Genomic DNA, 21,846 nt, shown 5'->3' on the forward strand with positions numbered 1-21,846 from the left:
TAAGCTTCCATCGCTTAGCAAAAGCACCCAAACAAAAGACCCCACGATCACTGAGACTCCATCGTTTAGTAAGATCACCCATGCGATAGCCCCCACGATAGCTGAGTCATTAGTCCTCAGCCTCCAAACAATGCTCAATAATCTACCTCAGTCAGAGCCATCCTCATAAATGAATCCTATACAAGTGAATCATGCCTTAAGTAATAACCACGCTAAAAAAACCACAAACCACACATCATCTCTAGGCCTTACATCATCCCACAGTCCAAATCCCTCCCCACCGTCCAGTTTTGCCCAGCACTCACCATCACCCCCGTCCCAAACCAGTCCAAACCAATGTGTCAGCTTCAATATACCACCTATGCCATATCCTCCGGAAAACTCGTCCTTGGCTACCTCGCCGCAAATTTCCATCTCCTCTCACCCCTCACAAGTCCCCACTCACCCCATGATAACTAGAGCTAAGGCTGGCATATTTAAACCCAAGGCCTGGATGACAAGCAAAGCAATTGACTGGTCTCAAACCAAGCCCACACGGATAACAGTTGCACTCAAGACCCCTCAGTGGAAAAAAGCTATGGATAAGGAATACTCAGCTCTCGTGAAGAACAAAACGTGGACATTAGTCCTACCTTCTCCATCATACATGGCAACAATTGGATATTTCCACTAAAACAAAATATGGATGGTTCAATACAACGATATAAAGCCCGACTAGTTGCAAAGGGCTTTTATCAGCACCATGGCATGGACTTCTTTGAGACAATCAGCCCTGTAGTGAAATCCTCAACAATCCAGGTAGTAATCAGTGTTGCTGTATCACAAGGCTGGTCCCTCGGACAACTTGACTTCAACAATGCATTCTTAAATGGTAAGCTCACAGAGGATGTATACATGTGCCACCACCGGGATATGTCAATGCTCAATATCCGGACCATGTTTGCAAACTTGATAAGGCCATCTACAGCCTAAAACAAGCTCCACGAGCATGGAACACTGCCCTCAGTTATGTCCTAACACAGTGGGGATTCCATCAGTCTCGCTCAGATACCTCATTATTTATCTATCGAACGATGGCATTAGTAATATTTCTACTGTTTATGTGGACGACTTCATCATCACAGGTAACAATCCCAAACTAACGGAGCAACTAATCGAAACTCTTGATGTTCAATTTGCACTTAAGGATCTAGGACAACTTCACTACTTCCTAGGCATACAAGTCCACTCCTAGAGTCTGGTCTACTGATGAACCAATCCAAGTAAGTGGACGACTTATTGCACAAGCTGCAAATGACCGATGTGAAACCAATGCCATCACTGAGTGTATAAAGCAAAAAATTATCCAAGAATGATGGGCAGTCCATCTCTGATCCATATATCTATCGCAACACCATAGGCACCCTTCAGTACCTAACACACACACAACCAGACATTGCATATGCCGTCAATTAACTCAGTCAATTCCATCAGACATCAACTGATGTATAGTGGCAGGCAATTAAGTGAGTACTTCGATATGTCAATGGCATAAAACACTATGGCATCTACTTCCAACCAAGCTCGAACTTAACCGTCTCTGCCTACTCAAATGCTGATTGGGCCTCCAACCTCGATGACAGAATGTCGGTTTTGCTTACTACACATTTTTTGGAAATAATATTGTCTCATGGTCATCAAAGAAGCAAACGGTAGTCGCACGGTCGAGTACAGAGTCCAAATATAGGGCACTAACCCATACTACATCCGAAGTCCTCTGGCTTTAACAACTACTCAGTGAGATGGGCTTAAAAACAAATACACGATCGATTATATGGTGTGATAATCTGATGGTATATTCGAGGCTTTGTAGGCCGTGTGAGAGGGATCGATGACAGATGGGCTTAAAAACAAATACATGATAAAACAGTTTTAAGGGATCGAGTGATGGCCGCATATTGTATAGCACACGGCATTCTGATTGACGTAGGCCAGTTGATTTCGAAGCATATTCGAGGCTTTGTAGGCCGTGTGAGAGGCTAGTACTTCTTTCCATTGATGATTTCGAGCTTGTGCCTCTCTGTGGGAATAGGCATTGACGAAGAACCCATGCCTGAAGTCCACGACCTCATTCATATGAAGATCCTGAGAATGCTTCTCAAGGACTCTCCACACTGCCCCGAGCTTCCACCCAAACGGCCCCTCCTAGATCTGAATGCGCCGCAACAGCCCAAGCCAAAAAAGCAGCGAAAAAATGATAAAGGGAAGGAAAAAGTCCAAGACCAATCAACGCAAGAGCAAGACCAAATACCCTTGGACTCTTTACCTTTGATCATTCGCCTGCCTAGCCCTCCAATGAAACTCCTTTCCCCACTTCTTGAACACTTCATCAATCTTCTTCTTACTCCTGATTCAACCACCGCATACCCAGCAGCATCTCCCTCCCATCCATCTCCACCTCACTTTTCACCTCCACTGTCGCATGTTGACGACCCACGCGGTTTGGAGCAGGAACTTCCATTCAACCTCAAACTGTTGCTAGTGAAACATCGCAAGCGTATCCCACCATCGCAACCCTTGCTGCTGACTTAGCAGAGATGCGGTCCCTTCTCTCTCGACAACAAAATTTCTTCTGCCAGGCAATAACGGAGTTACAAGAGAGCCACACAGAGTTGCAACGTAGTCATGCGATGATGCGGCAGGTGTTGATTAATATTCAACGCAATATCTTCACCATCCACCTGAACCAGAGACAGATTGCGGAGCGCAACCATGAATACTTCAACTTTTTAACAGCATACTTACATGGTCCCATGGTGCCTCTAGATCTACAGCAACCTCTGCATTTTGAAGAAGCGCCTCGAGTTCCTCTGCAAAATCCTCCTCAAGATCCCCCGCCGCAACTCTAAATTAGGGGGTGTGCCATCTTCTCCGCAATTCAATTTTCCTTTGCAGCCATTCTTTCATTCATTCATTATTTTTTTTTTATGTATAGAAGCTATACCTTGATTTCTTTTGTACATGCTAAAATTTTGTGTTGCGATGATTGTAATTCTTTGTATACTTAGTTAAATTTTATACAACTGAGTAATGATTCTTTCCATATGCGTTAGCCTCTTTACTTATCATCCTTTGTCAATGATTGCGGTAATTCTTGTCTTTTATTTTGCATTGTTAATTGTGCTGCCATGATGAGTAGTATGCATACCCTTAGCAATATTTCTTATACATTGCACTTTCTGACTAACACTTAGATAATTCATCACAATAGCACTGTTTTACCTTCTCTATTTCAAGACTCTGCTCAAATCTTGTTTTCAAAATTTTGACTAAGTGTTTTGTCTTTTCTATCCAAAATAACGCAATGAGAACCTTGCGCATCTCTAAATTTGGGGGTGGGGAAGGTCTGAGTAGATGCGATCAAGTGGATGCGTTCATTATAAAAAAAAAAACCATAAAAACTCCAATGTCAGCGCAAGGGAAAATCCCAACCTGATAAGAGTTAAGTCGTGAAAGGAACCTGCTCGTAGTTGGATGTTCGGATGTCACCCATGGGAGCAAGCCAGAACGAAGGTAGGTTTCCAGGATCGACGCAAGATGAAAAAAAAAAGGAGAGAAAATAAGAATAAAAGATACAACTCCTCTGACCCGCAAAAGTAAAACTTGGCTAAGGATCAAGAGTTGAAGTTGAGATTGGTACACAATCGAAGTTGGATGCTCGCATGACACCCATGGGAGCAAGCCAAAACGAAGAGTGTAACCATGATCAACAGTCTCTAATAAGATAGCGCAAACCAGGCCATCGCATAAAGACGCACTTTGTTGTTTTTGCAAAAAGAGGTAAACATTCTTCTTAAAACTAGAAGGGAATTTTGGGTAAAGGTTTGTTGTTGAAAAGAATAAAGTGGAGCATGTTGATGAATTGTTAAAGGATAGAAGGAACTTGCGTTGATGAGTAATTTTGTAGAGGTGAAGTATTCGGAGTAGTCGATCGACACAAAGTTAGGATGGGAATTGAGCTGAATTGCCTTAGTTGAAGATATGCTTGAGGACCAGTGTTGCACTGAAAATGGATTCCGTGTTGTGCATGCATGATAATGTGCTACAAGCTCATGTTGCCATAAACTTGTAACGCTATTTTTATATCTTACAGCATATGAACAAATATGAATATGAATGAATGAACAAGTATACGCGTTAAAAACATAAACTTGGTGACAAAGATGGAATGTTATGTTGTGTTATTGCTCATGCACACTTTATGCGATACTACTTCTAAATATGTGTTGTTAACTATATGCTTGTAGTATGCGATAGAGTAATGCGTGTCACAAGTTTCCTTGTGCTAAAACCAAGTATAATTCCAACACAAGTTTCTCAGAATAATCCAAGGTCGAACACAGGGATTTTTTTCGTTAAAGTGTTACTTTTGTGATACATGCGACCGGTTTTACAATTAATAAAAGATTTGGTTTGTACATGAATTTAAATTGCGATAAACATAAATTGCATTGATAAAATAAAATTGCGTTGAAAATAAAATCCTAAGCTACAAGATACAAGATACATGATACTGAGGTCGAGACTGACTGTGAAGTTATACAACAGATCGTGGTATGCGATGGCAAGTCTTTATAGATGATTCAGAAATAGAAAGAATAAATAGTAAAAACATCACAAGTTTTTTAATTGTGTTAAATATGCAACTAAGGTTCCACTTTCCCTTGGCGTACACCTCTCGGTGATCGGCCGCGTTCCCACATCTCTATGGTGAACAAGGATGAACGTAATGAACGCAAGGTTGCTTCCATCTCTGAAAGTACTTCTCGCTTTAGTTAACACATTCTTCCAACCCTCTCTTGATAGGCAGAATAGCATCTTCACTTCTACTATCACAAGTGAAGATGCCATCTAGTATGCTTTAGCTAAACATAATTATTTCCTTAACACAGATTAATTTACTTGCTTAATTCTTACTAATTACCCAGGGAATTAAGAAAACATCATGGAGAAAGTGAATCATGGATGAACGAGAATAGACAGAGTGATGATAATGGAAATGATTATAACATTTAATACTACGATTAAGCGTTCGATACATGGTGTGAATGAAAGATTAAGAAGATGAGAACAAGTGATGAAATAGAGTTAAGAAACAAATACAGAAAGTGTGTCAACGTCTTGACACAGATCTGAACGGAGGTTATGCTTGCTGGTGGTGGAATGGATGAAGAGGAGAGCTTCCCTCTCAGGTTTGCTCTTCTGATAGAAGTGACCTTCGTACAGAGCTTCAACGGCGGGGATTGGAAGGATTCTTTGCCTGGAGACTCACCTCTCGGCCTTCTCTCGTGATTCTTCCCAGATCTACTCTGGAAGTCGCTCAGACCAGTCTCTCTCTCAGATCAGTATATACACGTTTCTATGTATTCAAGAATATCTTTCAATGGAATTGCAAAAGCTATTTATAGGCGAAGCTTGACTCTTTGCATTGTGGTCCCCACTTTATGGTTATGGTAGTTCCTGAAATGGTGGAGTGAATATTCTTTCTGTTATGCAAACAACCCATCAGAAATGTCACAACTAAAAGTTGTACACTTGTCAAAATCCTCCGCAATTGCGTTGCTCTTTATATCTTCGATCGATCACTACATGCGGAATTATTTTTTATTACCGCATACGGTTGAATTTGAGTTGATCGCTAAGCTCTTGATCAATTGTCACATGCGCCATCATTGTGTTGATCATCTCTTTATTCCTGAATGATGGGCGCAATGCGATGTAGATGCATTGTTTCCTCTATTTTTGAGCCATTAACGCATACGGTAATTGATTTTCTGCAAAACAAAAATTGAAACACTCTATTCTACCATCGCAATGGTGTTAGTGGGTGTATTGACAACAATATATAATTCTCGCATTTCTTAACCAATTTCTATACTATCGACGCAACTTTTCTTTCTTTTTTCCACAATATCTAAATAAAACAGTATAAATAACTTGTATTTCTACAAGTTATCAACAAGCATATATCTAAATTTGGGGGTGTGATAACTTGTAGAAATAAAAGTTATTTATGCTGTTTTATTTAGATTATGCGGAAAAAAGAAGGAAAAGTTGCGTTGATAGTATAAGAATTGGCTGACAAATACGAAAATTATAAAGTGTCGTAAACACACCCACTAACCCCATTGTGATGGCAAAATTGAATGTCCACGTCTTTGTTTTGCAAAAAATAAGTCATTGCATGCGTTAATTGCTCGAGGACAAAATGTACAATGCATCTACATCGCATGCACCAATCGATCAAGAACGAGGAAAGATCAACGCAATGGCGGCACATGCGACGATCGATCATGGATTCTAGTGATCAACGCATTTCCATCGCATGTGGTAATCAAAACAACTACACCGCATGTGGCGATCGATCGAAGATGTGAAGAGCAACACATTCGCGGGCAATTATGACAAGTGTACAGCTTTATGTTGTACGATTCTGACAGATTGATCATGGAGCAGAGCGGACATTTCCATTACGCCATAGCAGAAATTATCAAAATGACACAGTGGAACCACCAATACAAAGAACCAAGGTCTTGTCTATAAATAGCTTCCTTGAATTCATTGCAAAAGAGGCTGGCCTGAAGAGACTTTACAGAGAAAATCCGGGAGAACGACGAGACAAGGCTGAAAAGTGAGTCTCCGAGTAAGGAATTCTTTCGATTCCCGAAGCTGAAGCTCTGTGCAAGAGGTCACTTCCTACCAGAAAAGCAAGCCTAAGAGGGAAGCTTTCCATTCCATTCATCCACACGCCGGCAAGCACAACGTCTTCGATCGAGATCTGTGTCAAGACATTGACACTCTTTCTGTATTTGTTTCTATTCTTTCATTTCATCTACTGTGTTCATCATCTTCTTTAATCTTTCATTCTCAAATCATGTATCAAACACTGATCTTTAGAACTAAATGCTATTATCGTCATCATTATCATCTCTCTGCTCCTTTCCATACATTTATCATCCATTTTCTCCATCATGTGTTCTTAATCCCCTGTGTAAATGGGAAGGATTAAGCGAGTGAGTTAATCTGTGTTAAAGTAATCGACTAGGTTTAGCTAAAGCATGCTCGACGGCATCTTCACCTGTGAAAGCAAAAGTGAAGATGTTATTCTGCCTATCGAGAGAAGGTTGGAAGAATGCGTTAACTAAAGCGAGAAGTATTTTCAGAGATGGAAATAACCTTGCGTTCATTACGTTCATCTCTATTTCACCATAGACGTATGGGAAAGCGGCCGATCACTGAAAGGTGTACGGCAAGAGAATAGGGAACCTTAGTTGCGTCCTTAACGAGATTGACAAACTTGCGATGTCCTTTCCCTCTACTCATTCTCTTTCTGATTCATTCATAAAACTTGTCATCACATTCATTAGATTCTTTTGTACAATTTCATAGCCAGTCTTCACCCTGTATCATAGTAGTTTAGACATTTATTTTATCAACGCATTTTATTTACAACACAATTTTACTTTTAACGCAATTTACATTTTCTACGTAAACCAAATTCTTTCTTCTTTATGATAACCGGTCACATTTACCACATTAGTATCGAATCTAAACGACAAAAATCCCCGTGTTCGACCTTAGGTCATTTTGAGAAACTTGCGTTGGAATTATACTTGGTTCCAGCGCAAGGAAACTTGTGACACACACTACATCATCGCATACTACGAGCATATTATCATCAACGCGTACACTTAGAACGTAGTATCGCAAAGCACTTGAGCGCATAGCACAACATCAAAATTTCATTCATAAATAGCGCATAAGATAAAGAGAGATACAAATTTTATCGTTACAAGTTTATGGCAACATGAACTTGAATCATTCATACATCAGTAGTGTGCATAAGCGATACATACAACATACATAGAACAACATTTCATTTTTATCGTTACAACGCTCGCAGACATCAGAGGTATTAGCTCGACGTATTGGATGCATCGAATTCTGCTTGAAGAAAACCAGAAAGGCTCGATAGAACCTCAACGCAGACTGAACCCTGCGATGAAAGAGGTTGTTAAAAAAGAAATCATCAAAGAGTTAAATGCCACCATTATCTATCCCATCGCAGATAGCACGTGGGTCAGCCCCATGCAATATGTTCCCAAAAAGGGTAGGATGACAGTAGTCTCTAACGCAAAAAACGAATTGATCCCCATGAGAACTATCACGGGTTGACGGATTTGTATGGACTACAGGAAGCTCAACACGGCAACAAAGAAAGATCATTTCCTCTTACCTTTCATTGATCAAATGCTCGACCGACTAGTAGGGAATGACTATTTCTGCTTCTTTGATGGGAACGTAGGCTATAACCAAATTATGATCGCACCAGAGGATCAAGAAAAGACCAGGTTCACGTGTCCATATGGAACATTCGCCTTTCTCGCATGCCTTTTTGACTATGAAATGCGCCTAGTACGTTTCAAAGGTGTATGATGGCAATCTTCTCGGAGTACCTTGAAAACTCTGTTGAAATCTTTATGGATGATTTCTCAATCTATGGAAAAACATATGAAATCTGTCTACAAAACTTGGAAAGAATACTAAAAAGATGTGAAGAAACTAATCTGGTGCTGAACTAGGAAAAGTGTCATTTCATGGTCAAAGAAGGAATTGTGCTTGGGCACAAGGTTTCAAAGAATGGGCTAGAGGTGGATAAAGCAAAAATTGAAGCTATGAAAAACTTTCACCTCCAACAAATGTGAAAGCTTTGAGGAGTTTCTTAGGACACGTGGGGTTTTACAGAAGGTTTGTGAAGGACTTTTCCAAAATCACTCGACCATTGAATGCGTTGTTGGAAGCTGATAGACCTTTTGATTTTGATCCACACTACCTCACCGCATTTAAAACACTAAAGAACGCCTTGGCTACAACACCAATTCTGATCGCACCCAATTAGGCAAAGCCATTCGAGCTTATGTGCGATGCCAGCGGATATGCAATGGGGGCAGTCTTGTTACAAAAAGTAAAGACAATGCTACACCTCATTGCATATGCTAGCAGACATTAAACTTCACGCAAGCGAATTACACCACCACCAAGAAGGAACTTTTTGCGGTAATTTTTGCGATTGAAAAATTCAGACCTTACTTGTTGGGATCAAAAGTGATAGTCCACACAGACCACTCGGCAATAAGATATTTGATGACCAAAAAGGATGTGAAGCCTAGACTAATCCGATGGATTCTCTTACTCCAAGAATTTAATATGGAGATAATCGACCGAAAGGGAACAGAGAATAGGGTTGCTGACCATTTATCGCGATTAGAGAATCCTAAAGTGGATCGCATCCAGTCGAAGGTGAATGCCTCATTATCTGATGAGCAATTGCTTAAGATTGAAGAACTACCATGGTATGCAGATATTGTTAACTTCTTGGTATGTAACAATTCCCTAAAAACTACACATCCCATCAAAAGAAGAGGCTCATTCATAAATGAAAATTTTACTATTGGGACGATCCAAACCTCTACAAAAGGGGACCAAACCAGATATTGAGACTCTGTGTTCCAGAGACTGCTTTCCAGTGCATAGTATTTTAATGTCATGAATCACCCTATGGAGGGCATTTCGGTGGACAGCCACAGCGGCAAAAGTTTTGCTATGTAGGTATTACTGACCCACTCTGTTTAAGGATGCACAAGAATACTCCATGAAATGCGATAAGTGCCAACGCACTGTAAGCATTTCAGAAAAAAAATGCGATACCAATGAACATCATATTAGAGGTGGAGCTATTCGACGTCTGGGGTATAAATTTCATGGGGCCATTTCCATCGTCAAATGGTCATAAATACATTCTATTGGCCATCGACTATGTTTCCAAATGAATTAAAGCTGTTTCATGCATTGCAAACGATACGGCAATAGTCTTTAAGTTCTTACAGAGAAACATCTTCACTCATTTTGGCACTCCACGTGCCATAATTAGTGACGAAGGGACCCACTTTATGAATCGCATTGTTAACAAACTGTTGATCAAATATAATGTCTACCATAAGATCGCCACCGCATATCACCCCCAAATAAATGGGACAAGCAGAGGTTTCTAATAAAGAAATCAAGTCAATTTTAAAGAAGGTGATGAATCCATCGCAGAAGGATTGGGCCATGAAACTTGACGATGCCTTGTGGGCATATAAGGCTGCTTATAAGACACCCATCGGCATGTCACCATATGCGTTGGTGTTTGGAAAGGCTTGTCATCTACCGTTGGAACTGGAGTATAAGGTGATGTGGGCAGTTAAGAAACTTAGCTTTGATCTTAAGGCTGCATGGGAAGAGAGAAAACTTCAGCTACTAGAGCTGGATGAATGGAGATTACAGGTGTATGAGAATTCCAAAATTTACAAAGAACGCACCAAGCGATGGCATGATAAGTGTCTTTGTGAGAAAAATCTCCAGGCAGGTCAGAAGGTATTATTGTTCAACTCTAGCTTGCATCTCTTTCCTGGAAAATTGAAATCGCGTTGGTCCGGGCCTTTCATAATTAAGGAAGTATTCCCGCATGGAGCGGTGGAATTGACCAACAAAGATGGGACCAACGCATTTAAAGTGAATGATCAAAGAGTAAAGATGTATCATGGAGGAGATTTCCAATGCGAGAAAACCTCCATTGACTTGGGTAAGCCAAAATAAAGAAGAAACACTCAGTCCCTACGATGATAAACAGCATACATTCATTTAGGAAGAAGTATATCCTTTTTTTAGTATCCTTTTTGTTTTTCTTTCAAGAATCTATCTTAATCTTTGCATGGTTACTACTCTTTATGATTGTCAACTCTTTCTTTCATACTTTTAATCTTCCTGATATTCATCACACTGATCATAGTAAACGATTGCGCTGGAGCAATGCGATGAGCTCAAAACACGTGACCGATTCAATCAGCCCATCGCAATCAAAGAATCAAGCCATCACAATCAAAGAATTAGCCCATCATAGGAAAGGATGCGATCAAAATGATGTGGGCGAAAAATTAAATTTGGGGGTTGTGTCCTTCCTTGCCTCATCTTATTTCAATTTTTGTACTTCTCACTTTCAATTTAATATTGTTGAATTCTACTATCGCATCCTCTTTCGTTTGACTTAATCCTAAATTTTTTATTGCTTTATTTGGTCGCCGCATGCACCCCTTGCCCATTATGACTTCAATGATGAAAGTTATGCTTCTTTTCTTACCGCATGAACTAGCATCAGATTAATTTTAGGACAATCAATTCACAAAACATTTCTAAAATTTAGTAGTCTACCAGCTTTCCTTCAAAACTATTTTTACGAAATTTTCTGAGTCCATCGCATGAATTATTTCATCTTTCAGCAATGAGGACATTGCTATGTATTAAATTTGGGGGTGGTAATGTTATTTTCAGCCTTGTTAATTTTAGAAACTTCATTTCATTTTTTTAAAAAAAAACTATATAATATTGAGATCGGATCCTGCTCGTAGTTGGATGTCCGCATGACACTCGTGGGGGCAAACCAAAACGAAGGTGGGAATCGTGATCAATGCAGAAGCTAAATGGTCGCAACTCCGCTACCAAATAAAGAAATGGGCATGAGTTTTGACTGAAAATAGCACCTTGCTCGTAGTTGGATGTTCGCATGACACTCGTGGGCGCAAGAAAAAATGAAGGTTGGGTACTCGGATCAGCGCAAGATCACAAAACGAATATCTGAATTGTGCGAAGGCCAAAATCACTTGAACACCCCGATTTGATAAAGTTTGAAATACATCATGCGATGTCCTGAAAATGAGTAAAGATTTTTTTGAAGATTAAGCTCGCGGTCCCTAAAGGTTAGAAATATTTTAGGAAGAGATTAGGATAGAAATTAATAAGACATTGGTTCAGCAATTATAAGGCACCATGAGAAGCCTAGGTAGGGTGAAGGCGATTGAAATTTTGAAGAAATCTTTAGTTTATGCTTGAGGGCAAGCATCATTTTAAATTTGGGAGTGTGATAACTGGTAGAAAGAAAAGTTAGTAAAGCTCAAATTATTAAAATAATGGGAGAAAGTAATGGTAAAATAGGCAATATTATGATTAAATGCGCCAAACTAAAAGAAATTGTGATTGCTAATGTTCATCGCATAAAAGCAATTAATTTGCCTATTTCTGTGCAGGAACAATGTGATGGCGCATATGAAATTGCGATCCAAGGATACAACGTGATGGTGCACTTGAGTTTGCGATCGCAAGAAGTACCTCAAAAGCAATCGCATAAAGACCTTACATAGAGGTGACAGCATAATAAATCATGATGGGACGTAAAGCTGATAACAATCAATTCTGAAATACAGTTGATGCTCGTTAAAGACCATTTCATTACAAATACATTGAACTTCTGGTGACTTTCAGATGGCGCAACAGTGTATGGAAATTAATGCTGCCCATCTTTGCAATCATTAGTGAGAAGAGCTACTTCACCTTGAAATCTATAAATACCCGATGTTACCAACCAGAGCAGATAGCATAGAGAGCGAGGAGGCGAGGTGAAGCCGAGGGAAGGGAATCCTTGAAAAGAAATTAATTTTCGGAGAGGTCGAGAGACTTCCGAAAAACAACACGAAGGAGAGACACCCAACCTTTGCGAGAGCAAGATTCTACAAATTGAAACAAAGTTGAAGTGATAAAGAGTAGTGTAAAAAGCTACAGGAAGCAAGACATTGCTTACCTAGCTCTATATTTCTTACTCCATTTATTGTTTTGTACTCAAGACTTTATTTGCAAAAATGGAAACTTCATTTTGATTCATGTTCAGTCTCTCCACACCATGCATGAGTAACTAAATTTGTGAATGGGTTGAGAAGTACTTAGCTAGCATGACTTAAGTTATGCACTTTATGCGATCATCTTGTCTTATGTATGAGTCATTCATCATTTGGAGTGCTTGAGAAAGTAATCTAAAGATAGAATCTAGGCTTGAGAGAATCGAATTAGATCGCATAAGCAAGAGTAGAGACTTAGAAATGAGTTCTATCTTCTACATCCCATACACATCGCATGTATCCTAGAAATAGGAATTGTGGCATCATGCATTGAGAAATGTAGTGCTTAATATTTGTGTATAGTATGATCGCATGACTTGTACAAAATCTTAAGAAATGTTAGCTAAATCTCTTCTCAACCCCTTCATCGCATACTTGTTACAACACCATCCTTTCATCGCTCCATGTTTAATTCCATCACATTAGAAAATATAAATTAAATTACCATCTACTTCTTTATTACCACCGCAATAGAATTAGAGAGTTTGTCGCATATCTATTTAGTAATCTCTGTGTTTGACCCTGGACTTTCTAGAATCCTAAGAAGGCTTGTACTTCGGCTTTGTTAGGAAAACTTGTATGATCATCACATCCACACATTATCGCATCCACACATCATCGCATGATAAACCAACACATCAATAACCAGAGCACAATCTACCTATCTAAAAACCAACAATTTTACAGCAGAACCAAGCACATTGACATTAAATATCATTTCATCATACAGGAGATTGAGAAAGGGGAAGTCGAGAGGTAGTGAAGATTCATACCTCAGACAATGCAGCTGATATGCTAACAAAAACAGTTCCATTAAGCAAGCTTGGTCGATGCTTGGACCTTCTCGGGTTCGAGTTACCTAAAAAAGGTTAGCTCAAGTCTGCTTAATAAGCACAGAGGGAAAGGTACTCTGGATGCTTACAAAGGTGGAGATTGTTACAAAAAGACTCGAAAACAAGAAGAATATTGTTGTAGGCAGTTGAACCGTTGTCGACATTTTTCTGTTATGTGTTGTAACCACTAGAGCTTCATCATTGACCATTGCGTCTGTGTATAAAAGAAAAACGAATGTGAGATGAATGTAAGAGAGAATAAGAAAATGATAGAGCAAGGAATTCGTTCTGTAATAAATTTGAAGAAGAAGTAATAAAAGAGACCCTCCTGATTTGCACAGTGGACATAGGCCTTTGGCTGAACCACTTAAACTACTATGTTCTTTCTTTCTAACTATACGATCGTTTAGCATTTACTAGATCATGTAGTTCCTATTGCATCGTGTACTCGATCGTTTAGCTCCACGTCCAATCGTCTATACGATTGTTTAACTATTCAGTTGTCATCTACACAATCGTTTAGCTCCAGTTAACTGTCGTCTACACGATCGTCTAGCGCTTCATCCTATCGTTTACATAATTGAACTATCGTTTAGTTCTTGGAGCTTCGTCTATACGATTGAGCTGCCATTTGGTAAACAATAGAAGAATTTCAAGCCTCATCATACTACCTCCCCTGACTCTTGAATTGTTTTTAACCGTTAATTTTGAGTAATTTATGATTGTAAACGTGAAGATCATAGTCATCTAGGACAACAGAACCATTTGAATACCAGATATAGAACAATCTACTTCAGATGGATCACTAGAAAAAGTGAAAAAAACTTACCAAATACGAGTTGAGAGAATTAAATCCAAAGACAACATTAACCAATTTTCCTTCAAAGTTGCATAAAGTCAAATGGATCAATAGTCTTACAGTTGAAACTGCTCTGCAAATTGGAGACCCACATGTTGTCCACACTGCTGCTAATCGACTGTTGAACTATTACTTCCTCAGAAAATAAAACACATTTTCCAAATTGTAATACACCACCTACACACAATCGCAACAACATATTAAAGAAAGGGGAGGAGTAAAGATTGTACCTTGGCTAACCAAGGAGGAAAACCAACCTTGGCAAGGACAAGATCTCCCAAATTGAGCCCTCTTTTGGCCTTGGCTTTAATTGCTTCATGTTTCCAACCCCGAGCCATGGTCGTTTATATGAACAACAATGAACAAAAGAAAACCCTAAAACAAAACAAAAAAATCGAAATTGAAAACCTCAGGGAAACACCGAATCCCAAAAATTTACGAAATCCAGACAGGCTAAGAAGTATCCCTTGGAAAACTAGAGATGATGAACCCTCATTAGCCATGGATGACCCCAATGGTGGTAGGGCTATAGGATCGGAGGCAGAAGGGGGGCTGGGGTGGGGGGGGGGGGTGGAGAGAAAGGATTTATGGAGATGATTGAGAGGAAAATTTGTTGAAGGATTTGAGATGGGGAAGAAGAAGGAGAAGGAGAAGGGGGAGCAATGGAGAGACGTAGATGGGAAGGAAAAGTGGAAGATATGGGGAAAAATAGGGTTTGGAGTTGCTTTTTAAAAGATAATAATTAAATTATTTAATGACAATTAATAAATGTCATAGATGTGTGACATCGAAAAACTTTCATAAATATCAAAAGTTAAAAAAGTTTACATTTTTCCTGCAAAAAAATATTTGCTGCGAGAAAATAAAGTATATCGCTCAAAAAAAGCTCTTTATGGATTGAAGCAGACACCTCGTGCTTGGTATAGTAAGATTGATCCATACCTGCTTCTTCAAGTTTTCAGGAGGAGTATGAGCGAAACTACTCTCTATGTTAAGGTCGGTGATAGCTCTAATCCACTCATTCTTTCTTTTTATGTTGTTGATATGGTTGTAACTGGAAATTATTTTCAAATGTTACAAGATTTTAAAATTGAGATGGAAAAGATGTTTGAGATATCAGATCTTTGTCACATGCATTACTTTCTTGACATGGAAATTCATTAAGAAGACAAACGTATTTTGATTGTGCAAGGAAAGTATGTTCAAGAAATTTTGAAGAAATTCAAGATGGAAACATTTAAGATTGTTTCTACTCCATTAGCAATAAACTTGAAAGTCTCCAAGAATGATGGTGAGAAGCTTCCAAATCCTACAAATTATAGAAGTTTGGTAGGAAGTCACTTGTTTTTTATAGCATCCAAGACAAACTTAATGTTTGTTGTAAGTCTTCTTTCAAGAGATATGAATTCACCTACTGAAGTTCACTTTGGCATTTCTGAAAGAGTCCTTAGAAACTTAAAAGGTACTCTTGATTTTGGAATTTGTTTTGAATTTACAGGTGATTTAAAATTGATTGGATACTATGATAGTCATTCTATAATTTTATTGATGATTCTAAAAGTACTTTCAGTTATGTTTTTTTCTCTTGGCACCGAAATTTTTTCTTGGAACTCAAAAAAACAAGAAGTTAGTGACTCAATTTGCTACTGAGACTAAATATATATCGATTGCATCAGCTGTAAATCAATCAATATAGCTTTGCAAGCTGATGTGTTTCTATTGATGTGATGAAAATAATTGTGTGATATTCCTTCTTGAACTTATAAATGCATGGTTTTATCTAGTCAAACCAAAGTGTAAGTTTAACTAGAGTCCAGGTGAGTCTAGGGTCGAACTCAAGGATCGCTTTCTAATGATGCGATGAAGTGTTTGTTTCGGTTTTAACACAGTTTGTTAACAAATATGCGGTAGATTGGTTTATCTATTCTATCACTAATACTAAAAATAAGTGAATGTGGATGCAATAATTATCACAACGTAGAATGAAGCAGCTTGTGAGGAGAAGTGTGAGATTCTAATGAATGAAGTATGGTTGAGAAAAATATCCACTAATACTTCCTAAGCAATGCATAAGCCATGTGTTCAAGTAATTCCTCATAATCATAAGCTACACTTCTCAATGCGTTTAACCACAATATCCTATTTCTATGATGCATGTGATGAGTGTTTCATGCAAAAGACGTATCCTTATTTCTAAAGGTATTTCTTTTCTTGTTTAATGAGATCTAAAATCCTTTGAATTTTAAAACATTGATTAATTCTATTTAGAGCAACCTCTCGACTTGATCAAAATAGTTTATGAAACACACATTAAACAAGTTGAACATAGGTTTATACTTTACTTAATACATGTTAGTTTTATTTTTTCTCACCCATTATGAAATTAGCTACTCCTACTTGATGGTAAGAAGATGGATAGATAAGAAAATATGATGGCATTCATATTGATAATGGAAGTTTTTCAATTTTACACAACAATACAAATAACAATCAAAATGTAAAACAAAGAGATAAGGATAGAGAGTCGAGCCATAGGTTACAATCTCTTGCACCCTCCGACTCCTTGGATGATTGCTTCACGGTGGTGTGAGAATGTTGATGTCATTCTTCCTCTTCTACAGATAAAAATCTTGAGCTCTCACTCAAGATTTCTCAAAAGGAAAATTTTAGAAATTTTAGAAGAAAGTATTTATGGGTGAGGGATGGAGAGTTCTACAGAGCTTGGTCAACTTTTCGGTTAAGTCTATTGTGTGCTTGTAGAGAAATCTTGTAGGTTATTTATTGGCATAAAAAATCCTTCTGCATCTCTCACTAATGATTATGCTAACACCATGTATTAAATTCCATGCCTTGTCATGCTACTTGCCTAACTTCAGAATTCCATTGGCTCTGTCGTGAACCTTTCACTTCAACTACTAACTTGATCTTGTTTATTTGACCTGCACCGTCCATGCGTCAATTGCATTTAATATCATGTCTTCTCTTATCGCATAGTCTATGCGATTCCAAGTTGGATGTAAGGATTTTTCTATGCATTCATTTGACGGCAGCGTACTACGTCGCTTTGTTTTAAGTAGCTCTTTGCATTCAAAGAGCACAATTTTCATAATTTTCAAGGATTATGTGTTTCGCATGCTCGTGATCACATAATGTAATAAGTTGCATGATTTCCTTGTCAAGCTAACGCATTTTCTATGATTTTTCCTAATTGTTTTAGATAAAATAGGTTAAATAACTTGTATTTCTACAAGTTATCATAGTGGGATTTGAACCTAAAGAACCTACAAAATTATTTTGTGATAACAAGTTCACTATTGCTATTGCTTCAAATCTTGTGTAGCATAGTAGAGCGAAACACATCAAAGTTAAATTTCATTTATTGAGGGAAGTAGAGAAAGAAAGCGAAATCAAGCTTACTTTATGTAGCTCTGAACAACAACTTGCCATGATTCTCACAAAAGCCCTACCACATAGACTGTTTGTGTTTCTACGTCATATGTTGGGTATGACAAAGAAAAATCTCAAGGAGTGTTGAGTTATGAGTTTTTTCGTTTTCACCTTTAGTTTCAAAATTTAATGCTTGAAGTTATTTACTTTATTGATTGAATTATTTTTCAATTTTTGGTTTTTAAGTTTTTAATTTTAAGTTGTTAACTTTATGCTTTTAATATGCCTTTAATTTGTAAGTTATTAAGCATACTTTTTATTCCTACAAAAGGATGATGTCTCATGTAAAATAGGAATCAACAATCTTTTTCTTACTTAAATCAAAGAATTGAATTTCACTCTCATTTGTTTTTTTCTTCTCTTTGTTTAACAAACATTGAGATATTAGTTTGCTTCCACAACATTTATTTCTTTTTCATCAATTCCATTTTCTCAACAGTGGTGGCAGAGATATTTTGATTTTTTTTCCATAGATACCCTCCCAACGTAAATGACTCCTTAAGATGATGATGTCTCTTTTGAGTTCACCAAACTCAAATGATATTTTTTTGTTTTACCGAATAATCTATTTGGACTCCAATATCATATTAGATAAACATGAAGTTTTAATAATAGTGAATAATCTAGGTAAAGATGGTTAAATTTCTCTATTTTTTCAATGTACATTCTCGATCGTTATACCACTAATTTAAGATAGTGGTAGCATTTATTTATATTGAGTAAGATAGTGGTAGCATTTATTTATATTGAGTAATGTGATATTTGGCTAGTAGTTCTAATTAGAAGATGTATGTGGGGATTAGCTTAGTGGATGGTTATATCTAAATAGTAATAATAATAATTTCAAGAAAGTGTTTTTTGGTATTAAAATGTATTTGGTATTAAAAAAGTGGATGGGTATTGGATAATTTCTATAGAATTCGATGTATTACATGTAAAAAAAAAAAAATCATTCATTTGGCGAAAACTTTTGATCTGTCCATTTCTGCATCCGCAAACTTGCTTTCTTAGCCTGCGAATCACCCATAATCAAAACTTGTACATCCATTAAATAGGGTAAATAATTTTAGTCCTTATTCTAATATTAAATACATAGAGCATACCTCCCCTTCCCAATCACATCGAATAGTAATAATGAGCAATATCAGCGTTTGGATTCCTGTTCCTCCAAATATCATTCCCATCCAAATTCCCTTTGTACACATAATACAACGATGCACATAGAATTATTTAACAGCTAAACGTAGATTGTATCACCAAGAAATTAGATATTGTATTTTATACCTTAACACCAAGTTCCGTAAACCAAAGTGTCAAAATTCCAAGAGGCAAACCAATGAAATAATAGCAACCCAAGTTTATATAGGCTACATAAGATTGCCAACCTGATCCAACCGCCACTCCTATATATTGGGAGCAAAATAGGATTTAGTAAATTAAGGAAAGCTTTTAAAATATCAAAATAAAAAATGAAAATAAATAAAGGCATGTACCGGAGAGGATTGGCTGGACACTGTTGAAGAGAATAGTGAAGGCCAAGAGGATGCTAAGTTTATTGACTTCTTGAAGAACAATGTCACTAGAGGAGAAAAGAAGACCAAATTTGTCGTGAAATATCACAATCAGACAACAAAATACAAGCCCAATTATTAATGATGTTGTCGATGAGACAATGGCTGCAAACTTGGCTTCTTTTCCATTGCCGGCTCCAAGCTCATTTGCCACTCTTACTCTGTTTTGTTACAATCAATTAATGTGTATTTTCTTTTATAATGTAATTCGATGAAATAAATAAGATGGAATTAGGATCCTTTAATATAATAATTTCTTTTACCCTGTACCCGCAAAGAATGCTAGAGGAATCATAAATTCTAATCCGTTGATACCCATGCTGCAATCAGAATAAGATCACCAATATCCCAAATGTTAATTTAATTAGTTTCATATTCTTCATTTTCTAAGAAAATATTTAGTTGAATTAAAAAAATACCTTTCAACTTTGTATTTTATGTAAAAAAAATATCCTTAAATTTTTAAAAGAGTTAAAAAAAATCTCTTACGGTTAGTTTTGGATGAAAAACGTTATTACTTTGTTTAAAAAAATTGAAAATTTTAAAAATACTCTTAAAGTTCAAGATTTTCGTTACTCATAATATATGAACAGAAATCGTTAACTCTAAAATTTTGAAAATACAAAAATATTTTTTATCCAAAATATTAACAGTTTTCATTATGAATGCAAGGATATATTTGAACTTTTCATGGAAATTATGGGTATTCTTTTGAAACTTTTGAGTTGTTTTAAGCAATTTGTTTTCATCTAGAACTATAGTACTGGTACTTCAAACTCTTTATAGAAATTTAAAAGTATTTTTTAAACTTTTGAAATTCAAAAAGTATTTTTGTCCAAAATTATAAAATTTAGAGATATTTGTATAATTTAGTGAAAGGAAAGAGATAGAGAGAGACCATATAGATAAAGCATCCACTTCAATCTTGGCGTTCTTCATATTCCCCGTCATCACTATCAATATTTTGTAGTACCAATTCTCTAGGCTGAAAATTCCATCAATTGAAAATGCTAACATTAACGAACAAACAAAGCAAAAAAGTTGTAATGTTTAAATTAGAGACAGAGACCATAGCATAACCCCTGAAGCAGCAGAGAGTTTAAGAAAATCCCAAAGACCAGAGAGAGCTTCGAAGGAGCATCCAGTCCAAGTGTCAGGGCAGCCACCGCCGGCGCTGTAAGCCATCAGCCCAATAGGCAGAACCCACCAAGAAATATCCACTGCCACCGCAATTCCCACCACCCCCATCTTCAACAAACCCACAAACACCCAACTGGCCGCCACGTGCACTACAAGCCCCACCACCGCCACCCACATAATCGCCCTGGCCTTCACTTGGCTCTGCAAAAACCTCTGTAATGGGAAGTAAAACGCAAAGCTGAAATGCAACGGAATCAACCATCTTGCTAAAACTCCCGCTAGATCCGCCAACTCGTCACTCAAACCTATCACCTGTTTAATTAAATCATTAAGCATTAATCAAAAAACTTTTCGATTGATGGTGAATTAACGTTATACCTTCAGAATGGGAGATGCGAACAGGAATACAGGCAAGAGCAAAACGCAGCAAATGAAGAGAACCATCCATGAGCGTTGTAAATAGACTCCCAGCATGTAATGCTTCTTCGCCCCATACGCCTGCCCACATAATGTCTCCAGTGCGCTAGCCATTCCCATCTCAATTAACCACCAAGAAGACATTAAAAACAGATCTCAATAAAACAGGGGAAGAATTGAAGCGAAACAGAGAGTGTTGAATGTTGGTAGTTGGTACCATAAGTCCCAAGTCAAAGCCGATGATGACATTAAGGGCGATGGAAATGGCGGCAAGGTCAAGGTCACCCAAACGGCCGGCGAAGGCTTGGGAAGTTACCATGACGGAATGGGTGCTTACTCTGCTTAAGATTGCAGGGGCGACGATATGCCATAGCTTCTTCGATTCAATCCACACCCGTCTTACAATATCTTCATCTTCATTTGGAGGATGTACTTTTGGAGTTGAATCTTCCAATAAGGGAATGCTTGTTTGCTGATCATCTGCCATGATTGTAAAATTTTCAATTTTTTTTTTCTTTTGTTAGAGATATTTAGAGCGGAACTTATTAAAATAGGGAGAAGCAACATAACATTGTTATTCCCGCCGTTTATTAAAAAAGGGTGCAGAGGAAACAAGTATACAACCACGGAAAGAGAAAGAATTGGCGTATATTGATGAATATGATAAATTGTTATTCGATACATTGAATATGATAAAATTTGTTTGCACAGTAGCAGAAATTTTGCATGTGTGAATTGTTTTTTAAAAAATAATTATAAGGAAAATGGCATAA

The 21,846-nt window shown here is 37.5% G+C and overlaps 2 protein-coding genes across 2 annotated transcripts; one reads left to right on the plus strand and one right to left on the minus strand.

The window, feature by feature from the left end:
* The first annotated feature begins 10,068 nt into the window (after positions 1–10,068).
* On the plus strand, positions 10,069–10,677 carry LOC120073494. Its single transcript, XM_039026337.1, has one exon. It carries the CDS (start codon positions 10,069–10,071, stop codon positions 10,675–10,677), a length of 609 nt encoding a protein of 202 aa, XP_038882265.1.
* An 8,170-nt stretch (positions 10,678–18,847) lies between these two features.
* LOC120074422 (protein DETOXIFICATION 27-like) lies at positions 18,848–21,563 on the minus strand. Its single transcript, XM_039027541.1, has 9 exons — positions 21,291–21,563; positions 21,035–21,193; positions 20,586–20,968; positions 20,415–20,501; positions 19,780–19,836; positions 19,439–19,677; positions 19,230–19,348; positions 19,049–19,138; positions 18,848–18,957 (listed from the first exon to the last, which is right to left on the minus strand). Exons 1-9 carry the CDS (start codon positions 21,558–21,560, stop codon positions 18,895–18,897), a joined length of 1,467 nt encoding a protein of 488 aa, XP_038883469.1. The 5' UTR covers positions 21,561–21,563; the 3' UTR covers positions 18,848–18,894.
* Positions 21,564–21,846: the final 283 nt, after the last annotated feature.

This window comes from Benincasa hispida, chromosome 3 (assembly GCF_009727055.1).
Source record: "Benincasa hispida cultivar B227 chromosome 3, ASM972705v1, whole genome shotgun sequence".
Lineage (NCBI taxonomy): Eukaryota > Viridiplantae > Streptophyta > Magnoliopsida > Cucurbitales > Cucurbitaceae > Benincasa > Benincasa hispida.